Source organism: Bubalus bubalis, chromosome 20 (assembly GCF_019923935.1).
Source record: "Bubalus bubalis isolate 160015118507 breed Murrah chromosome 20, NDDB_SH_1, whole genome shotgun sequence".
In the NCBI taxonomy this organism is placed as follows: Eukaryota; Metazoa; Chordata; class Mammalia; order Artiodactyla; family Bovidae; genus Bubalus; species Bubalus bubalis.
This window is the reverse complement of record NC_059176.1, coordinates 12,391,234-12,410,563: the sequence shown is the minus strand read 5'-3', so window position 1 is coordinate 12,410,563 and position 19,330 is coordinate 12,391,234. Positions and strand designations below refer to the sequence as shown.

The following is a 19,330-nucleotide window of genomic DNA, read 5'->3' as shown; positions in this document are numbered from 1 at the left end:
GAAACCCGAGTGATACAGTTATGATGAGAATATCAATTAAAGCCTCTACCCAACTGCAGCAGCTGGGATTGTGGCTAATTGTATCATCTTTCCTGAACTGAGTCTTTTATAGAGGTGCGGCTGGTTAGCACCTTGAAGGCTCTGTGGTAAATTGGATTTAAATTACTGCTCTCCTCTAATTAAGTTAAATCACATGAAATTGTTGATATTAAATCATTCTACCCTATGAAAGTCAGAAGATTAATCTATTTGTTTTCTGTTGCTATACAACAAATGATCACAAACATAGTGGGTTAAATCAACAAACAAATCATCTCATATTTTCTGTGGGTCAGGAGTCTGGGCACAGGTCACCTGGGTCCTCAGGGTTTCCTAAGGCTGCAATCAAGGTGTCAACTAGGTTCACATTCTCAATTAGGGAAGAATTTGCTTCCAAGTTCATTCAGGTTGCTGGCAAAAATCGTTTCCTTGCCGCCGTATAACTAAAGGCCCAGCTTCTTGCTGGCTATTAGCTGAGGGTTCACAATCTCCTCCAAGAGGCTGCCTGCAGTTCTTTCCACGTGGTCCACTCAACAGGCCATTATACAACACAAAAGGTGACTTCTTCAAAGCTGGCAGGGTAAAAAGTCTCTAGTCTCTGGGGAACAGAAAGTTGAGAGGGCAGGAGACGTTCTGATGAGTCCCCTTTTGAATTCTGCTCCATTTGAATGTATTATCTATTCAAAAAATAAAAACAAAAAAAAAACCACACCAGGCTAGTGAAGGTGCCAGGAGTCCCTTCCCTCAGGGTTCAACATAAAATCAATCACTGTCCACAAAATGCAAGCAAATAGTGGGAGGGAAATCAGAAGGTTCTCTGCTCTGAGAACATGACTCCCTTTTGATGCGGAAGACACAAATCACTGAGATTCACGTTGCTTGTGTGTGAAAATATACAAATAGTGCTGGTACTCTTCACTCTTACAGGTCTGCCAAGCTATGGGAGAGGAAAAAACAGACAAAGATGTGAAAGAAGCTGAAAATATCTACGCAACAACTTTGGTAACTAGAGGAGGAGGCTAAAGCACACAGGCAGCAAGTGATAAAAGACTGAAGGGTTCTCTTTTTACCACGAAAGGAAACAAACAAAAAAGACCAAGAATCTCTAAGATATGTAGTTAAATACAGATTTGTATTTCTCTAATGTTTATACTATTAATTCTAATATGACATTTTAAATTATTTATTCTTTGGTATTTGGGGGGGTGAAAATAGCATAATGAAAGGGAAAAGCAGTCATGGGGATGTCTGTTCTCTTGACACAGATACTGTATATAAGCCTCTGCTAAATTAAAATGCAAGGAGATCTAATTCTGGGATCTACAGGATGCCTGAATTCCTCGAAATTAACATATGTTCTTTTGTTCAGGCATCTATCTGGAAGAGAGACATCAAGACACACCACTAGAGTCAGACTGATACGAGACCCAACACCATGATCTGAGACCCAATCCCAACTCCCTATAGCTGTGTGATGTGTGAAATTCTGCCTGTTTCCTCATCTGAAAAAATGTTTCTTAATCCTACCTCATCGGGTTATTTTGAGGATTAAATAATATACACAGAGCACTTAGCACATTAACTTATGATACACATTAAATAAGTAGCAGCTATTACTATAATTGGTGCGTTGCAGTCCATGGTTTGCAAAGAGATGGACACGACTTAACAACTGAACAACAGTTACTGTAATTAGGTTTTCTTGAAGAGGGCATCCACTGTACTGGGGTATTCTAATTCAAAAGCAAGTACAGGGATCTGTGGGGGTGAGAGAGGGTAGGAAACGAGCACAATCTTAAGACAGCAGAGCAAAGATCATAAAGGGAACAGAAATGGCCAGTGACAACCTAAATGTATTGGGGTCTCTCACAGATCACTTGTTAAAATGCTACATAAAATCAACCCTAGTACTCAATATGTGAAAAACTCAGAGGTTCATTCCTTTTTATCTAAAAACAAAAAATACCCCTTTATACCTATACCTTGTTTATTACCCCATCACTTCATGGCAAATAGATTGTTTATACCCATCACTTCACAGCAAATAGATGGGGAAACGACGGAAATAGTGGGCTCCAAAATCACTGCAGATGGTGACTGCAGCCATGAAATTAAAAGACGCTTACTCCTTGGGAGAAAAGCTATGACCAACATAGACAGCATATTAAATAGCAGAGACATTATTTTGCCAACGAAAGTCTATCTAGTCAAAGTTACGGTTTTTCCATTAGTTATGTACGGATGTGAGAGTTGGACTATGAAGAAAGGTGAGCACTGAAGAACTAATATTGGAGAAGACTCATGAGAGTCCCTTGGACTGCAAGGAGATCTAGCCAGTCCATCCTAAAGGAAATAAGTCCTGAATATTCACTGGAAGGACTGATGCTGAAACTCCAATACTTTGGCCACTTGATGCGAAGAACTGACTCCTTGGAAAAGACCCTGATGCAGGGAAAGATTGAAGGCAGGAGGAGAAGGGGACGACAGAGGATGAGATGTTTGGATGGCATCACTGCCTCGATGGACATGAGTTTGAGTACGCTCTGGGAGTTGGTGATGAACAGGGAAGCCTGGCGTGCTGCAGTCCATGGGGTTGCAGAGTCGGACAGGGCTGAGCGAATGAACTGAACTGAATTTGTTTATTATTCTTAAACCATTTTCCCACTAGTAACAAAATAGTAAGTTAGTATCCTTAATTCTATCAGCATAATAAGGGAAAAATCCAAAGCGTTTGAGGGAGAGACATGTAATTAATGATTTTTAGAAAAGTTTTTGATATCTACTGGTTTAGTTATTTCCTCAGTATAATCGTGTGCTCCATTTGAAACAATGCACCTCACAGATGACTTCCACTTACAGAAATCTTATTCTCTTTCCCCTTCAAATAGAAAACAATAGGTCTAGAGTTGAAAACCCAGGATTCAAATCTTGGCCTTAACACTTTCTAGTTGTAACCTCCAGTGACAGTATTTTCAAGCCTCAGTTTATCTGTAAAATAGAGATAACACCTACCACAAAGGACAATGTGAACTGAAAGCTTACACAATACCTGGCAAAAAAATAGGTGTTCAAAAAAATTCTACTGAATAACACATTAAATAGAGTATGGAATTTTTAAAAAGAAGAGTGATTTTTGATGTGTAATTTATACAGTATTCTTGCCTTGAGAACCCCATGAACAGTATGAAAAGGCAAAATGATAGGATACTGAAAGAGAAACTCCCCAGGTCAGTAGGTGCCCAATATGCTACTGGAGAAATAACTCCAGAAAGAATGAAGGGATGGAGCCAAATCAAAAACACTACCCAGCTGTGGATGTGACTGGTGATAGAAGCAAGGTCCGATGCTGTAAAGAGCAATATTGCACAGGAACCTGGTCCATGAATCAAGGCAAATTGGAAGTGGTCAAACAAGAGATGGCAAGAGTGAATGTCGACATTCTAGGAATCAGCGAACTGAAATGGACTGGAATGGGTGAATTTAACTCAGATGACCATTATATCTACTACTGCGGGCAGGAATCCCTCAGAAGAAATGGAGTGGCCATCATGGTCAACAAAAGAGTCCGAAATGCAGTACTCGGATTCAATCTCAAACACGACAGAATGATCTCTGTTCGTTTCCAAGGCAAACCATTCAATATCACAGTAATCCAAGTCTATGCCCCAACCAGTAACACTGAAGAAGCTGAAGTTGAACAGTTCTATGAAGACCTACGAAACCTTTTAGAACTAACACCCAAAAAAGATGTCCTTTTCATTATAGGGGACTGGAATGCAAAAGTAGGAAGTCAAGAAACACCTGGAGTAACAGGCAAATTTGGCCTTGGAATACAGAATGAAGCAGGGCAAAGACTAATAGAGTTTTGCCAAGACAATGCACTGGTCATAACAAACACCCTCTTCCAACAACACAAGAGAAGACTCTATACATGGACATCACCAGATGGTCAACACTGAAATCAGATTGATTATATTCTTTGCAGCCAAAGATGGAGAAGCTCTATACAGTCAGAAAAAACAAGACCAGGAGCTGACTGTGGCTCAGACCATGAACTCCTTATTGCCAAATTCAGACTTAAATTGAAGAAAGTAGGGAAAACCACTAGACCATTCAGGTATGACCTCAATCAAATCCCTTATGATTATACAGTGGAAGTGAGAAATAGATTTAAGGGCCTATATCTGATAGATAGAGTGCCTGATGAACTATGGAATGAGGTTCGTGACATTGTACAGGAGACAGGGATCAAGACCATTCCCATGGAAAAGAAATGCAAAAAAGCAAAATGGCTGTCTGGGGAGGCCTTACAAATAGCTGTGAAAAGAAGAGAAGCAAAAAGCAAAGGAGAAAAGGAAACATATAAACATCTGAATGCAGAGTTCCAAAGAATAGCAAGAAGAGATAAGAAAGCCTTCCTCAGCTATCAATGCAAAGAAATAGAGGAAAACAACAGAATGGGAAAGACTAGGGATCTCTTCAAGAAAATCAGAGATACCAAAGGAACATTTCATGCAAAGAAGAGCTCGATAAAGGACAGAAATGGTATGGACCTAACAGAAGCAGAAGATATTAAAAAGAGATGGCAAGAATACACAGAAGAACTGTACAAAAAAGATCTTCACGACCCAGATAATCACGATGGTGTGATCACTGACCTAGAGCCAGACATCCTGGAATGTGAAATCAAGTGGGCCTTAGAAAGCATCACTACGAACAAAGCTAGTGGAGGTGATGGAATTCCAGTTGAGCTATTCCAAATCCTGAAAGATGATGCTGTGAAAGTGCTGCACTCAATATGCCAGCAAATTTGGAAAACTCAGCAGTGGCCACAGGACTGGAAAAGGTCAGTTTTCATTCCAATCCCAAAGAAAGGCAATGCCAACGAATGCTCAAACTACCGCACAATTGCACTCATCTCACACGCTAGTAAAGTAATGCTCAAAATTCTCCAAGCCAGGCTTCAGCAATATGTGAACCATGAACTTCCTGATGTTCAAGCTGGTTTTAGAAAAGGCAGAAGAACCAGAGATCAAATTGCCAACATCTGCTGGACCATGGAAAAAGCAAGAGAGTTCCAGAAAAGCATCTATTTCGGCTTTATTGACTATGCCAAAGCCTTTGACTGTGTGGATCACAATCAACTGTGGAAAATTCTGAAAGAGATGGGAATACCAGACCACCTGATCTGCCTCTTGAGAAATTTGTATGCAGGTCAGGAAGCAACAGTTAGAACTGGACATGGAACAACAGACTGGTTCCAAATAGGAAAAGGAGTTCGTCAAGGCTGTATATTGTCACCCTGTTTATTTAAGTTATATGCAGAGTACATCATGAGAAACGCTGGACTGGAAGAAACACAAGCTGGAATCAAGACTGCCGGGAGAAATATCAATAACCTCAGATATGCAGATGACACCACCCTTATGGCAGAAAATGAAGAGGAACTAAAAAGCCTCTTGATGAAAGTAAAAGTGGACACTGAAAAAGTTGGCTTAAAGCTCAACATTCAGAAAACGAAGATCATGGCCTCCGGTCCCATCACTTCATGGGAAATTGTTGGGGGCCGGCGTGAGGCACTCTGCCCATGGCAAAGGTCATGAGGAAGGAGGCTTGACATACGCAAAGGCGGGATCGAGCCTCAGGAGTCCCCCTGGAAATCCTCAAGTATCTACCCCCATAACCAGAGCCTGTCTACTTTACTACTTTGTGCTCTCACCTACACCTCTGACTTTACGGGGGGCTGTCCCCCACCACCTCTTTCGGAGAAGGAGTTAACTTAGAGCTCCAGTTAATAAAAACTCCTGGGTGTGATAGGAATGTTTTAACCTACAAACTCCTCTGAAGGTTCTCTAGCCTGCCTGACAGGCTTGTCCGGCCACATGTGATTGCTCACAGCCTCCCAACTGTGAGAGGCACGAGATGCTTTAAACCTTCTAAAAACAGGTTCCTTAGAGAAGTTAGAAAATTATTAGTATAAGTATAATGGGCTAATTAGAAATTGTATTGGTGAAGGGTTTTTTCATTTGTTGAGCCAATGTTTGTTGCTAAGTCTCCATATCCCCTGCCCTTACACACATTAATGAATATATAAAAGAAATAAGTATTAACCTTTGATATCAATCACGTTAGACCTTAGGCTAAGTAAATTCTTTGCTTAACTAAAACCCACTACACCCTCACCCTATAGGAATGTAACTTTATTTGGGTGGCGTCTGTTTTAAGAATAATCACCCCTGGAGAAATAAGTGTCCTGGTTGACTGACCGCTGTCACAAGGAGAGGGTCGTAAATTGTCAGCAGGCCCCCTGGCCAGAAGATGATGTAACACCCCTAAGACCTCTGTATACATTTGTATGAAGCACCTGACTTTGATAAAAGTCAGGACTGCTGACCCCGCGTGACTTTTGCATAACATCTCAGTGTATAAAAGTAGACCATGGAAAATAAAGAATTGGGATCAGTTCCTCGAAAGACTGGTCTCCCCATGTCTCTCTCTCACTCTGGTTGAGTCTCCATCTGGAGCTCGGAACCCACCATGCTTACTAATTATGCCTGGGCTTCTAAGATCCGACCGGGGAGGCCTCAGTGTCTCCTCTCCTTCAGGAGAACGGAAGGACGCCTGCGGCCTACGTAAGTGGTGCAAGCTTCTTGTCTTGAAGTTTTATTGGTCCCCCGCGTAAACCAAGCTACTCAGCCTCTTTTCTCCACTGAATTTTCCTACTGAGCTATCCTTATTTCAGCCGCTTTTCTCCACTGAATTTCCTCACTGAGCTATCCTCATTCTATTTCTCTTTATATCCTTAATTAACGTTTAATTAAGCAGTTGTTTCCTGACCCTCGCCTATGCCTTCTCTCCTTCGAATACCCTGGATCAGCTGGGGCTGGACCCCGGCAGGAAATAGATGGGAAAACAGTGTCCGACTTTATATTTCTGGGCTCCAAAATCACTAAGATGGTGACTGCAGCCATGAAGTTAAAAGACGCTTACTCCCTGGAAGGAAAGTTACGACCAACCTAGATAGCATATTGAAAAGCAGAGACATTTCTTTGCCAACAAAGGTTCGTCTCCTCAAGGCTATGGTTTTTCCTGTGGTCATGTATGGATGTGAGAGTTGGACTGTGAAGAAGGCTGAGCGCCGAAGAACTGATGCTTTTGAACTGTGGTGTTGGAGAAGACTCTTGAGAGTCCCTTGGACTGCAAGGAGATGCAACCAGTCCATTCTGAAGGAGATCAGCCCTGGGATTTCTTTGGAAGGAATGATGCTGAAGCTGAAACTCCAGTACTTTGGCCACCTCATGCACAAAGTTGACTCACTGGAAAAGACTCTGATGCTGGGAGGGATTGGGGGCAGGAGGAGAAGGGGATGACAGAGGATGAGATGGCTGGATGGCATCACTGACTCGATGGATGTGAGTCTCAGTGAACTCCGGGAGTTGGTGATGGACAGGGAGGCCTGGCGTGCTGTGATTCATGGGGTCGCAAAGAGTTGGACATGACTGAGCGACTGATCTGATCTTATACAGATTTTATCTGCTTAAAGAAAGTATACATTTAAAATAAAAACACTATTTCTGGAACAGTTCTGATGGTCTCCACCTGCATGCTGCAACCAAAGAGATCTTTCAGAAATTATAATCAGGTCACATGCTCAGGATAAAACCAAACGTCTCAGCGTGGTATACCAAGTTCTTTATTACTTAGCTGTGCTGGTTGCTACAGCCTCATTTCTTGCCACATCATACCTCTGTCTCATCTCTGCAACCCCTACAACCTCCCCGCCAAAACCAGAAGCGCTGTCACTTATCTTTAGACCTTGCCACCTGAAGTTCCTTCTGCTTGATATGGGCCTCTTTATCTCCAATCTTTACTTAACTCCTATTCATTCTCCAGGTCACAACTTCTCTGTACAGTTCTTCTAGATACCATCCCTCCTTCCCTAACTCCATATATTGAGGTTAGGACTTCTCTCTTCCTATGTGCTCCCTACTGTTCAGGGCTTTACTCTATTAGGGCATTTACACATTGGAACTGCCTACTGGCACCCACCACCAGACTATCTAATTTATTACTTTACTCTCAGAGTCTGGCATACAGTAAGAGCTCAGTGTTTGCTAAATGAGTAAGTCTAGGAATCAAAGTGCTAATTCTACAGAAAGATCCACTGGAATCAAGGTTCTATTCCTCCCTCCCTCCACAATGTTCCATTTTTACCTTTGAAAGCTCAGGCAGCTGTTATTCTCTCAGGTTTACAGACCTATTGCGATGATCAGGTTTACAACATTCTGTCTACTTCTATTTCACTTAGTACTTCTAAAAATCTGATAATTAAAAGGTAGGTTAGGAGGGGGTTCACACCACTGAAGACTTCAGATACTTAATACTTTTACTTACACTTACAAACAAAAACTATCAATCCAGAATTTGAGATGAGGCATAAAAAAAGCAATTAATCATACATTTCTGAACCTTTCACAATTAGATACAAGCTCGTTAGATATAAGCTCAGAAAGATATCAAGGTTTAGAAAACCAATATGATGCCCATCTATTTTCTACAAATAGTTCAGTGAATCAGGTTCCAAAATTCAGTACTGTCTTTTTTTTGGGGGCCGAGCCATGTGGCATGTGGGATCTTGATTTCCCAACCAGGGAAAGAACCAGCACCGCCGTGCAGTGGAATCACAGAGTCTTAACCACTGGACTGCCGTGGAAGTACCAGCATTGTTCTTCAATGGAAACATTAATAGGACGTAACTCTGACAGTGAAAACAGTATTAAATCAAACCCACTTCAGGAGCCTATTACGGTTGAAGAGGAACTTGGTTAAAAACAAAGACATGTAAGTGTGCAAACAGTGTTTTCAGTTTTCTGGCACAACTTTCAGATGTGTGGATGTTTCACCTTCAAGTGCCTTGACATGTAAAAACATTTACTGGAAGTCTTATGGACATGTCCACGCTAAGCATGAAACATAAAAATGTTTTAGTGAAGAGAACAAAAACAGAGCTCAAAGCCTTATAATTTATCAAAGCTACCCCCTTCGTGGAGACATACTTAGTGAGGATAGCTCATGTAAACTTATAATAGAAATTGATACTCCTTTTCATCTAAATATGAGAAAAAATAGTTGTGAGGCAAGAACTTTCTAGTCAGTTTATATTCACTGAATATTTTAGCAGGTCCATAAATTAACACTCTAAGAGGAGATATTTATAAATAGGTACTATTTGTCAACAGTGTTTTTAACTGTGGAGTGAGTCTAAAGGGTTTTTAAAACAACTTTTGTATTATTTGAATTATCTGAATATCCAATCAGGGCATCCTTTGTATTTTTAGAAACAAAAATATCGTTATTAAAATAAAGTGTTAGTCACTCAATCGTGTCCAACTCTTTGCGACCTCATGGACGACAGCCCACCAGGCTCCTCTCTCCATGGAATTCTCCAGGCAAGAGTACTGGAGTGGATTGCCATTCCCTTCTCCAGGGCATCTTCCCAACTCAGGGATTGAACCTGGGTCTCCTGCATTGCAGGCAGATTCTTTACCCTCTGAGCCACTAGGGAAGCCCGGGTAGCTATTCTTTACTGACATCATTTCCCCAAAGTTTATTAAATATGTAAAAAGCAAGACATAGGATAACATGTATAGTGTGGTACTATTTTATCACAACAGAACAAGAGATGCACTGAAATATACACACACACATTCAAAAATATTCAGAGGTTTGTAAGAAAACTCAAAACTGTTCCAAGTCTGTCATCAATACGCATTTGGGGAAAGGAGTGGTAGTAGATGAAAATACGGTTTCTCGATGAGTGTTACTGAACACACTGTCTAAAGTTTCTTAAAGTGTAAAGTAAAGGGACTTCCCTGGTGCTCCAGTGGTTAGGACTCTGTCTTTCCACTGCAGGCGGCACAGATCTGATCCCTGGTTGTGGAACTAAGATCCCATCCTCCATCCCCACCACCCCAAAAAAGGAAAAAAATATATTAGAAGCTTCACTACTTCATACAGAGTTGGTGCTCAGTAAATGTTTGTTTTGCAGTCCATTTTTTGATCAGTAGACGTGGCCTTGGAGAAGTAACAAGTTATTCACCTCATCTCTAAAACAAGCAGGATGATAGCAGTTACCACACAAGCTACTGTAAAGCTTAAGGGAGGTCTTACATATCACGAGTTTCGCCCAATGTTTTGCACATAGTAACAACTAAATATTTTCTAATCTACCTGAATCTCTAGAACAGTTTTCCCAGCCACTTCCAAAACCAGAAGTGGACAGAATGCTTGTGTCTGGTCAGAGTTCTTCTACTTTGGATCTTTTAGGAGTTAAGTGCAATATTTGGTTTTAAGGCAGAAATGGCAACTTTTTATCTCAAAACTGAGTTTGAAAAGGCAGGAGACTTGTTGAATAGAGGTTCTTCCTCCTGTCATTTTCCTTCCTCACTTACTAATACCCTCTCCAAATCCTGTTTTAAATGTATCAGTCTAAGATGCATCTTAGACTGCATTAGTTTCTGCACTTCTTGGCAACAGAAAGCATAAGAGGAGTAGTCAAAATCTGACAATGGCAGAGTTAGAAAAATAAAAATAACTTGCGGCTTTAGGAAATGGCCCATTCAGGACATTTTCTCAGTGTTTCTAAGAGAAAAAGGGACTATAACTGAATCAAAGCAAAATGGGAGTTTACACCAAAAAGCCCACCACCGCAGGGAACACTGTACGTACCATTTTTTTTAATGGCTCTGTTTTGCCATCTAACATTGGATATTTCTTGCAATTGTATCATTGTTTTTTAAAAAGTCTTAATTAATCTGGTAAACTTTTTAGACTTTGGAAACTTGAAACTGTGCTGTCAAATGATGTGTATGGAAAATAACTCAATGCTTATCTTCAGAAATTGTCTACTAAGAGTTAATGTAAATAAATTTAAAAACCATTTGTTAAAGCCCAACTGTGAGCCAGGCACAGTGTTTGGTGCCTGCATTTCTATGAAGAGGAATAAACAAGCTCAGGCTGAGGAACCTAGACAGAATTTACATGGTTAGTATGTGGCAGAGGCAGTATGAGAACACAGATCTAACTCCAGACTTCATATTTATAAAATATTAATACCATTAAATTTGGGCATTGTTATGTATCTCTGAATCTCTCTGGGCAAATGGAAGACCCATTCTGCAAGCTTCATGGGGCTGCTGTAAAAATGACATTAAGCAGCATATGCTTGCAGTTCAAGATGGTGGAGTAGAAGGACCTATGCTCATCTCCTCTTGCGAGAGCACCAAAATTTCAACTAGCTGTTGAACAACCATCCACAGGAGGACGCTGGAACCCACTAATAAAGATACCCCACATCCAAAGACCAAGAAGAAGCTGCAGTGAGATGGTAGGAGAGGCATAATCATGATATAATCAAATCCCATACCCGCTGGAGAACAACAATACCAATGAAGTTGTCATACTATTGTTGAAGGTTACATTCTGAACCTAAGTCAGGATTCCCAGCCTGGGGATCCGACAAAGGAACTGGGAATCCCAAGGGAATCTGGCCTTGAGGGCCAGAGGGATTTGATTAAAGGCTTTCCAGGGACTGACCGGAGAAGGCAATGGCACCCCACTCCACTACTCTTGCCTGGAAAATCCCATGGACGGAGGAGCCTGGTGGGCTGCAGTCCATGGGGTTGCTAAGAGTCGGACTCGACTGAGCGACTTCACTTTCACTTTTCACTTTTATGCATTGGAGAAGGAAATGGCAACCCACTCCAGTGTTCTTGCCTGGAGAATCCCAGGGACAGGGGAGCCTGGTGGGCTGCCGTCTATGGGGTCGCACAGAGTCGGACATGACTGAAGCGACGCAGCAGCAGCACCAGCAGCAGGGACTGACTGAACTGAATGTGAAATAAGTACAGTTGTATGGTAGTTCTAATGTTCTTTGGCATTGACCTTTGGGATTGCTCTTCAGTCCCTGGAAAGCTCGCACAGGGTTGGACACGACTGCTGCGACTTAGCAGCAGCATGGACCAAGAAAGTAAAGAGCTGATGAGACAATTTTATTAGAAATTTAACTTAAAACTGAGTTTAACAGTACAGAAGTACACATCATTTAGACCACATCTAAATTTATTTTTATAATAATACTTCATATTTATCTCCTTGATTTAGGCTCACTGTTCTCTCTCTCTTTTTTTTACAACTAGGGTTAAACATTGATTACACTCTCCCCTTTTTTAAAAGAAAAAGTTATGCAGTCTGCATGGGTACTAAAGATAATTCAAAATATATAACTGAGAGTCTATCAAGAGCAAAGGCCTGTGTTAGGTTCTTTGGGTGATTCAAAGATGACTCAAGATTTGGAACTTGTCTTTAGAGAATATAGTTGATACAAGTTGGTAGAGGAAAGTTACACAGGTTAATTTCAAAACAAGTCAGAAGATGTAAAAACCTAAAAGAATGATCAAAGGAGTATTTTAGAAGTTTGCAAGAAGCAGGAACACTTAATTTGAAATGCCTAAGACAAAACACGGGAAGTAGAATATGAGTTTGGTCTTAAAGGCAAGGGCAGAATTTAGACATTTAGTGAACAAAGTCAAAGATATTATAAAACCAAAGAACAGTGTGCGCAGAGGGTCAGAGGTGAAGAGTTTATAGTCTATACGAACAAGTTTTTGGAGAAGGAAATGGCAACCCACTCCAGTGTTCTTGCCTGGAAAATCCCAGGGACGGGGGAGCTTGGTGGGCTGCCCTCTATGGGGTCGCACAGAGTCGGACACGACTGAATCGACTTAGCAGCAGCAGCAGCAGCAGTAGCAGCAGCATGAACAAGTTTGAGTTATAAAATAAAATGTGGAATTAAATATTTTAAATATTACACATTGGAACCTTATTCACAATTTTGAGTTAAGTGCTAAATTTCATTATGATTAAAGATGTATAACTTGAGTCATTTGAACTGCCATTCCTGAAACAGGAATTCTTCAACCATATCCCATGTTTAACTGAAACCTGTATTTACTACTTTGATCTGTTGATGATGGTATTTAACTTAGCTCCACTGTTCTCTAGCAAGTATATCCAGACTAAGCTGCCGAAGAGGAAACAATTAGAGGGAGAAGCAAAATGAACTACCAGAGCAACCAAATGGAGACAGAAGGGAGCGTGTTAACATGGTGACAATGGAGAGGATGGGAAGAGGGAGGAAGGGATTAGAGTGGGGGCAGTTTTTGTTATTCTGTATTTGTTTCAAGTCACATACTCCTGGAATCTGACCAAGTTGCTAAGAGAAAAAATTAGGTCATTGCTTTCAGTTGTTTCTCTGTTAAGAGTTTTAATTCAATAAAGTATAATCACATGCATTACAAATAAAAACAGGGGCAATGCATTTCAGAAGCTATTTTGGAACTAAAGCTATACATAAATTTCATATTCCAAAGACTTAAAAATACATTTTTGATCAATATGAAAAAAACAAATCTGTATTTTAGAGCACACAACTGTAAGACGCCCTGACTGGAATATACATGCAGATGCTGGTGCTAACTCAACAGTATTTATGGAAAGGAAACAGAAGCTCTACTGGCCTGTGGGTTGTTAAAGTTCATGAGAAAATCTATAGTTCCCCTAAAGAGTTGGTATTTACTAAAAGAGTTACAAATCAATAAATAATACATTCTCACTGTTCTCACATTTTCAGAGCTGTTTATGCAGTATATTCTAAGGTCATTGCGTAAAGTCAGTGATTAAACACCTGGTCCTTCATCTGAAGCTCTTCCAATCTAGTCATTTATTTTGGAATTTTATACACTAGTCTTTCAATATAGTTACTGTTATGAACTAGGCTTCTAAGCTGCAACCACAGAAAACAACTTCAGTTGGCTTCAACAGAAAAGGAATTTATCTGAAAGGATACTGTGAGCCCAGAGTTGCTGGGAAAGTTGGAGAGCAGGCTCAGAGTACAAACAACAAAGGAAGACTGCGAGCTGAGTGCTACAGCACAGAGCAGCCCAGCGAGGGCCCTGTGTGGCCTGGGACCCAGGCCAAAAGTGCTCCTGGACAGTGAACGCCATCACTGGCGCCACTGACACTGATTTCTCTGCTTTCCCACTAGGTGCTGCTGTTCCCACCAAGTTTCCAGAAAGAATTCTCTACAGTCCCCAAATCTCCGTGCCATCAATGCTCTAGATTCAAAAAGTCTAGGTCATGTGGTGGAGCCCTGACCACAGAGAAGACAGAAAATACTGGGAGGTGGGCTCTGTCTTCTATCAAGACCTGCGTGGTATGGAACTGCCCAATGCAAAGAAGGAGTTCCTCACTCGGGGCCGCTGAAAAAGTCCAATAACTGACCTGGGAATACTTGTCTATCCAGGAAAGAATGGCCTGCTCAGCACAAAGCCCTCTGTTCTCTGGCTAAGTGCTTGGAAGCAGTCTGAGTGGTGACCTACCCAGCTAGCCCACAATTCCCCCACCCCCAAGCAGTTCTGTCCCAACAGGTTCACAGCTGAGATTGCTCTGAGTTGTTCCTACACCAGTCTGGTTGGCTCCTACAACTAGGCCACAGTGGCCTCTCACCATCATTCTTAGACGTTTTTCTTAGACGTTTTTCACACTGCTCCCCTGTCTCACCATGCTGATTCCTGGGCTTCAGGTTGGAAGAGTTGGTGTGGCTCACAGCTTCATCCCTTACAAGACTGGGAAAATGCTAGTTGTTCATCTCTGAGCCCTGCCATACTCATAGGTTGTCAAGATAACCAAATGAGAGGAAAGTAAAGGCTCCATGTAGACCAAAATTATAAGCATGATCTCATTAGTTAACAGCCCTGATAGGTATGATACATTCCCTAGTTCTTCAGGACCGTGGCCAATCCAGATCTCTCTGGTTCTTCTGGGTACTAATGTCACATCTTTATTATAAAAAATTAATTTTGTAATCAAAGCAATACAGGCTCATAATTTAGAAAGTCTTATACTTAGTAGCAATAAAAAGTGTACCCTAAAAGCAAAACCTTCTGCCCTTACCTCTCCGTCACTCAGTCTTGCTTCCCAGAGGCAACTATGCTCAATTTTTTAGTATCTATCTTCTGATATTTCTCTCTTTATAATTATAATTTTATAAATTTTATTAAGCCAACACTCAGTGTTCAAATCATAATGACTATTTAAATACTACTTACTGCTGAACCAAGCTGTGTACTAGAATTATATTTTCTTCCATATTTAACTTTAAATTTTCTTGGAAATTATTAATTTCCTCTTTTCTCATTTGCTTCACTTTTAATAAATTAGCAACAGCTAATTTTTCACAAGTGTACCAAAAGATCTGTAATACTTCTTTCAATGTCACTTGTCACTTAATTTTCAAACATTCAGGTAATTGGTCTCTTCCGAGATATCTACTTCTTGGAGACTCTCCTCCTCCTCGTCCAGTCTAGACTAGATACCCACTGCATCTAATGCACAGCTAGTATCTAGGATTTCCTTTTCTTCTTTCTGGTGTTAGACCCCATTTTTTGGATCCAACACTTGCTGGTTCTTCGTTTATTTCATCATTTAGTGGAAAACATCCTTAGTCGCTTCCTAAGTAGGGGTACAGGGGAGTTAAAATTTTTGAGGCATGACTGGAAAATGCATTTATTTAGTCTGACATTTGATTGACTGTTTGGCTTTGTTTTTGAAACAATTTTCCATCATCTTTTTAAAGGTACATTCAGTTGTTGCTACTGAAAAGTTCACTATCATTGTTTCCTATTTCTTGTATGGAACTTACCCTTTCACCTCCCAATGATTTTAGAATCTTCTCTGGTGTTTTCTAGTGACAGGGATGAAATTTTTAAAATATAGAAATCCCTTTAGCTTTGGCAATATTTATTACATTACTCCTTAGATACTGTCTTCTCTTCCATTTTCTCTAGTATATATTCTACAGCCGTTATTTAAGACGCTACAGTTTCTGGATGAATACTCGTTTTCTTATTTGTCTCCACTGTTGTCCATCTCTTTGCTAATCTGTTCTACTTTCCAGATTCCTTCAACTTTCCCTTCCAATCCTCCTACAATTTTCATTTCTAAAAGCTCCTCTTTTCACTTTTATAGCATCCTATGTATGTCTCGTTGTTCAATAATCTATTCTTTTATGTAAGGATATTTTGATTCTATTGACGTTTTCTTCTCTCCCTTCATTGTCTGTTTCCTCTAGCATGTGTTGTTATTTCTGTCTCAATGTGCAAGCTTTTCTCAAACATCCAGTGCACCCTGGATGGGTTTTGACATGGAAGACTACGGCAGTTTAACAGCTATTTGGAAGGTCTGTTGCACAAGCAGGCTTGCTGACTGCTGTCTTCCCTGTAGGACATCTGGAAGGCAAACCGGCTTTTTCACTGTATAACTCCTGAGCATCATTTCATGATGATGAAACCCCAAAGCAGGTCTACATGCTCTTCATATAGACCACTTCTGCAGCACCAGTTTATTGTCTGGTATCTGTCCAGTTTGGACCAGAGCAGGGAAGGGTAGAGTGTGTAGGCTTTCACATAATTCCAGATCTCAATCCTGTGCCTTATCCCCACCCTTCTTTATAGCTATTTCCAGATGTGGAATCTGTTTTCCTTTCTTTGAAAATAAATCTCAAGACTCTTGTGTTTAGAAGGGAATTGAGGAGGCAGGTCAGGATTTGCCACCTAGCTGCAAATGACGTCAATGCAAGAACAGACAGGTGGATCACTGAAGCAGAATGAAAAGTGCTAAACCATGTATTTGCGGGAGCTTAATAAAGGGTAGCACACATGAGTAAGCTGAAGCCTCATTACCTGTTAATTCACCTCCCTAATAGTGATTGCCTACTTCTCTGAATAAAACACATTCTCAGTGTAAGCCAAGAATCCTCCCTTTTATCCACTTGCCAAATTACTCTGGCTGTCTGCCTATACTGCCTCTTTTTATGATGTTCTTAAAACTATTAAATCACCTCTCCACCTTGAAGAGCATATGTTGTCTCAATGTCCTAGCTTCCCTTGATAGAATTTGTCTCCTTTTAAAACTGGGCTTTAATTTTTAAAGTCAAACCTAATTTGGAATAAAAAGGTTAACAGTCATTAGTTCATAAACATTTACTCAGTGCCTATTACACCCGAGGCACTGGGGATGCAAGGATGAGAACAATATGATCTTATACTCAAGCTGCCAGTCTCACAGGCTTTCTTAACCAGGAGTCTTCAACTGAATCACAGAAGACAGAAAATTATTTTGGGGACTATTTTCTTAATTCTCTCCAAAATGGTATGTAACTAGCACCACACTAAATGCAGTGGAGAGATGCTAATTCATTACACGTAATAGATGCCTCAGGATTACAGGTTTAGTCTGCTTGCGGAACTCTAGTTGAAACTTGAGTGACAAATGGCCGATGCAACAGTCTGGTAAACGGCATCACCAGTTTGCTAGGGATAAAATTACAGTAAAGTCTTAAAAACAATAGTTACTTAAAAAAATTTTTGCAAACTAGTCTCAATATGGGGTTTAGTCAATATAATTAAAAAATTATTTTTTAAAACTTAAAAAGTTTTAGAAGAGACTGTGGTAGTGAATAATATATGCTGTGATGATTTTCATTTAGCAGTTAACATTTATTGAATGCTTACTATGTCCTGGGCACTGTTCAGATCAGTTGATATGTATTACTTCCTTTAATCCTCATAATCCTACCTCATAGTGTTACTATTCTTATTTCACAAATGGGAAAACAGGGGCTTAGAGATGACTTACTTTAAGGTTAAACAAGTTAAAACATGATAGTAAAGAATTCAAATCCAGTTTGTCTGGTTTCAGAGCCTGAAATCTTAAGCTTTATGGTATAAAATCCCTCTTCAAGTGACTAGTCTCCTTCCCATGGGAATGGGGCAAAACTATGCTGGTTATGGTTGGTTATATATAAACCCTAGTATGAACAGTCTAATGCGTATGGGAGAAAGGTAATGCCTACATGGTGTGCAAAAAAACAAAACATCAAGTAACTCAAACTCTGTAGTTTGAATAATGAAGAATTTGAATTTGAATAATACAGAGTCATGTATATCCAAATTTAAGGGAATATTTGCTTGCTTGTTTTAAGTAGCCAAAATTAAAGTTCTACAAGGAGTGTTGTTTTATAGCCTTAAATGTGCTCCAAAAAATAAAATTTCTAGCTACTGATAAATTATATGTATAAAAATTTAACTCAACATAAAAAAGAAAAAACCACTCTAGATCAAATATTATCCAAGATCCCAAGAGCTAGTTCACCATTTTACTTTCTGTTAAAAACTTAACAACAAAACAAAAAAACTATACCAAGGGATGCTTTCCCAGTTTTAAAAACAGTAAAGTATACACAATACACTTTGGTTTCTTATTAAATGTTTCAAAAATAAAACCATTTTGAGAAAAGAGAGATTACACCTTTATGGTAGTGCTGCAAACTGTTTTTCTGTAGAGGCATTTTCTGACAAATTTGGTTTTACAGAGTGAAAGAATGGTAGGGCAAGCTGCTAGGTTATTTTTAATAACATATTTTCCTATAGTCTGATATCTAATGGTCTATTACTCATAGTTTTTGTTTTGAACTAGCAAGAAAATATTTTAATGACATTTTGATTTGGCAATAAAACAAAATTAGTAATATTACTACACAGGAAATAGTAAAATAAGATTTTAAGATTCTTTATGTAATAGAAATCTCAACTTTTTTCACTCATGCTTATCATTGTCTTCCAATAATCTCTCCCATTTTATTACTGACATTGTTATTTAACTGGGGCTTTTATTTTTTTCAAAGTTCTACTGACTTATTGATTCAGCCACACAATACAGATTTTTTTCCAAACTAGAAAAATGTGCTTGCTGCTGCTGCTGCTAAGTCACTTCAGTCGTGTCTGACTCTGTGAGACCCCATAGACGGCAGCCCACCAGGCTCCCCCATCCCTGGGATTCTCCAGGCAAGAACACTGGAGTGGGTTGCCATTTCCTTCTCCAATGCATGAAGTGAAAAGTGAAAGAGAAGTTGCTCAGTCGTGTCCGACTCTTAGCAATCCCATGGACTGCGGCCTACCAGGCTCCTCCGTCCATGGGATTTTCCAGGAAAGAGTACTGGAGTGGGGTGCCACTGCCCTCTCCAGAAAAATGTGCTTAGTTTTCCTTATTTAAATATATATCTTTTACCCAAATCATTAATTCTCTGCTAATTTGCAACTTCTAGTGTTCTTTTAGCAAACACTCATCAGCTAAATTTCTGAAGTACCTTCATGTCATATAGCTTGTTTTCTTT

General features: G+C 40.0%; 1 protein-coding gene across 3 annotated transcripts in view; it reads right to left on the bottom strand.

Moving 5' to 3' along the window:
• The window catches only part of BTBD7 (BTB domain containing 7), a 90,352-nt gene that overhangs the window by 36,383 nt on the left and 34,639 nt on the right, over window positions 1–19,330 (bottom strand). Inside the window, exon 1 of one of the 3 annotated variants that reach the window (XM_025271492.3) lies at window positions 355–853. The exons of the other annotated variants lie outside the window; for them this stretch is intronic. Coding sequence (XP_025127277.3) covers window positions 355–442 — 88 coding nt within the window. The 5' untranslated portion in view covers window positions 443–853. Of the gene's footprint in view, window positions 1–354; window positions 854–19,330 lie in introns of those variants that run through there. 3 annotated transcript variants of the gene reach the window in all.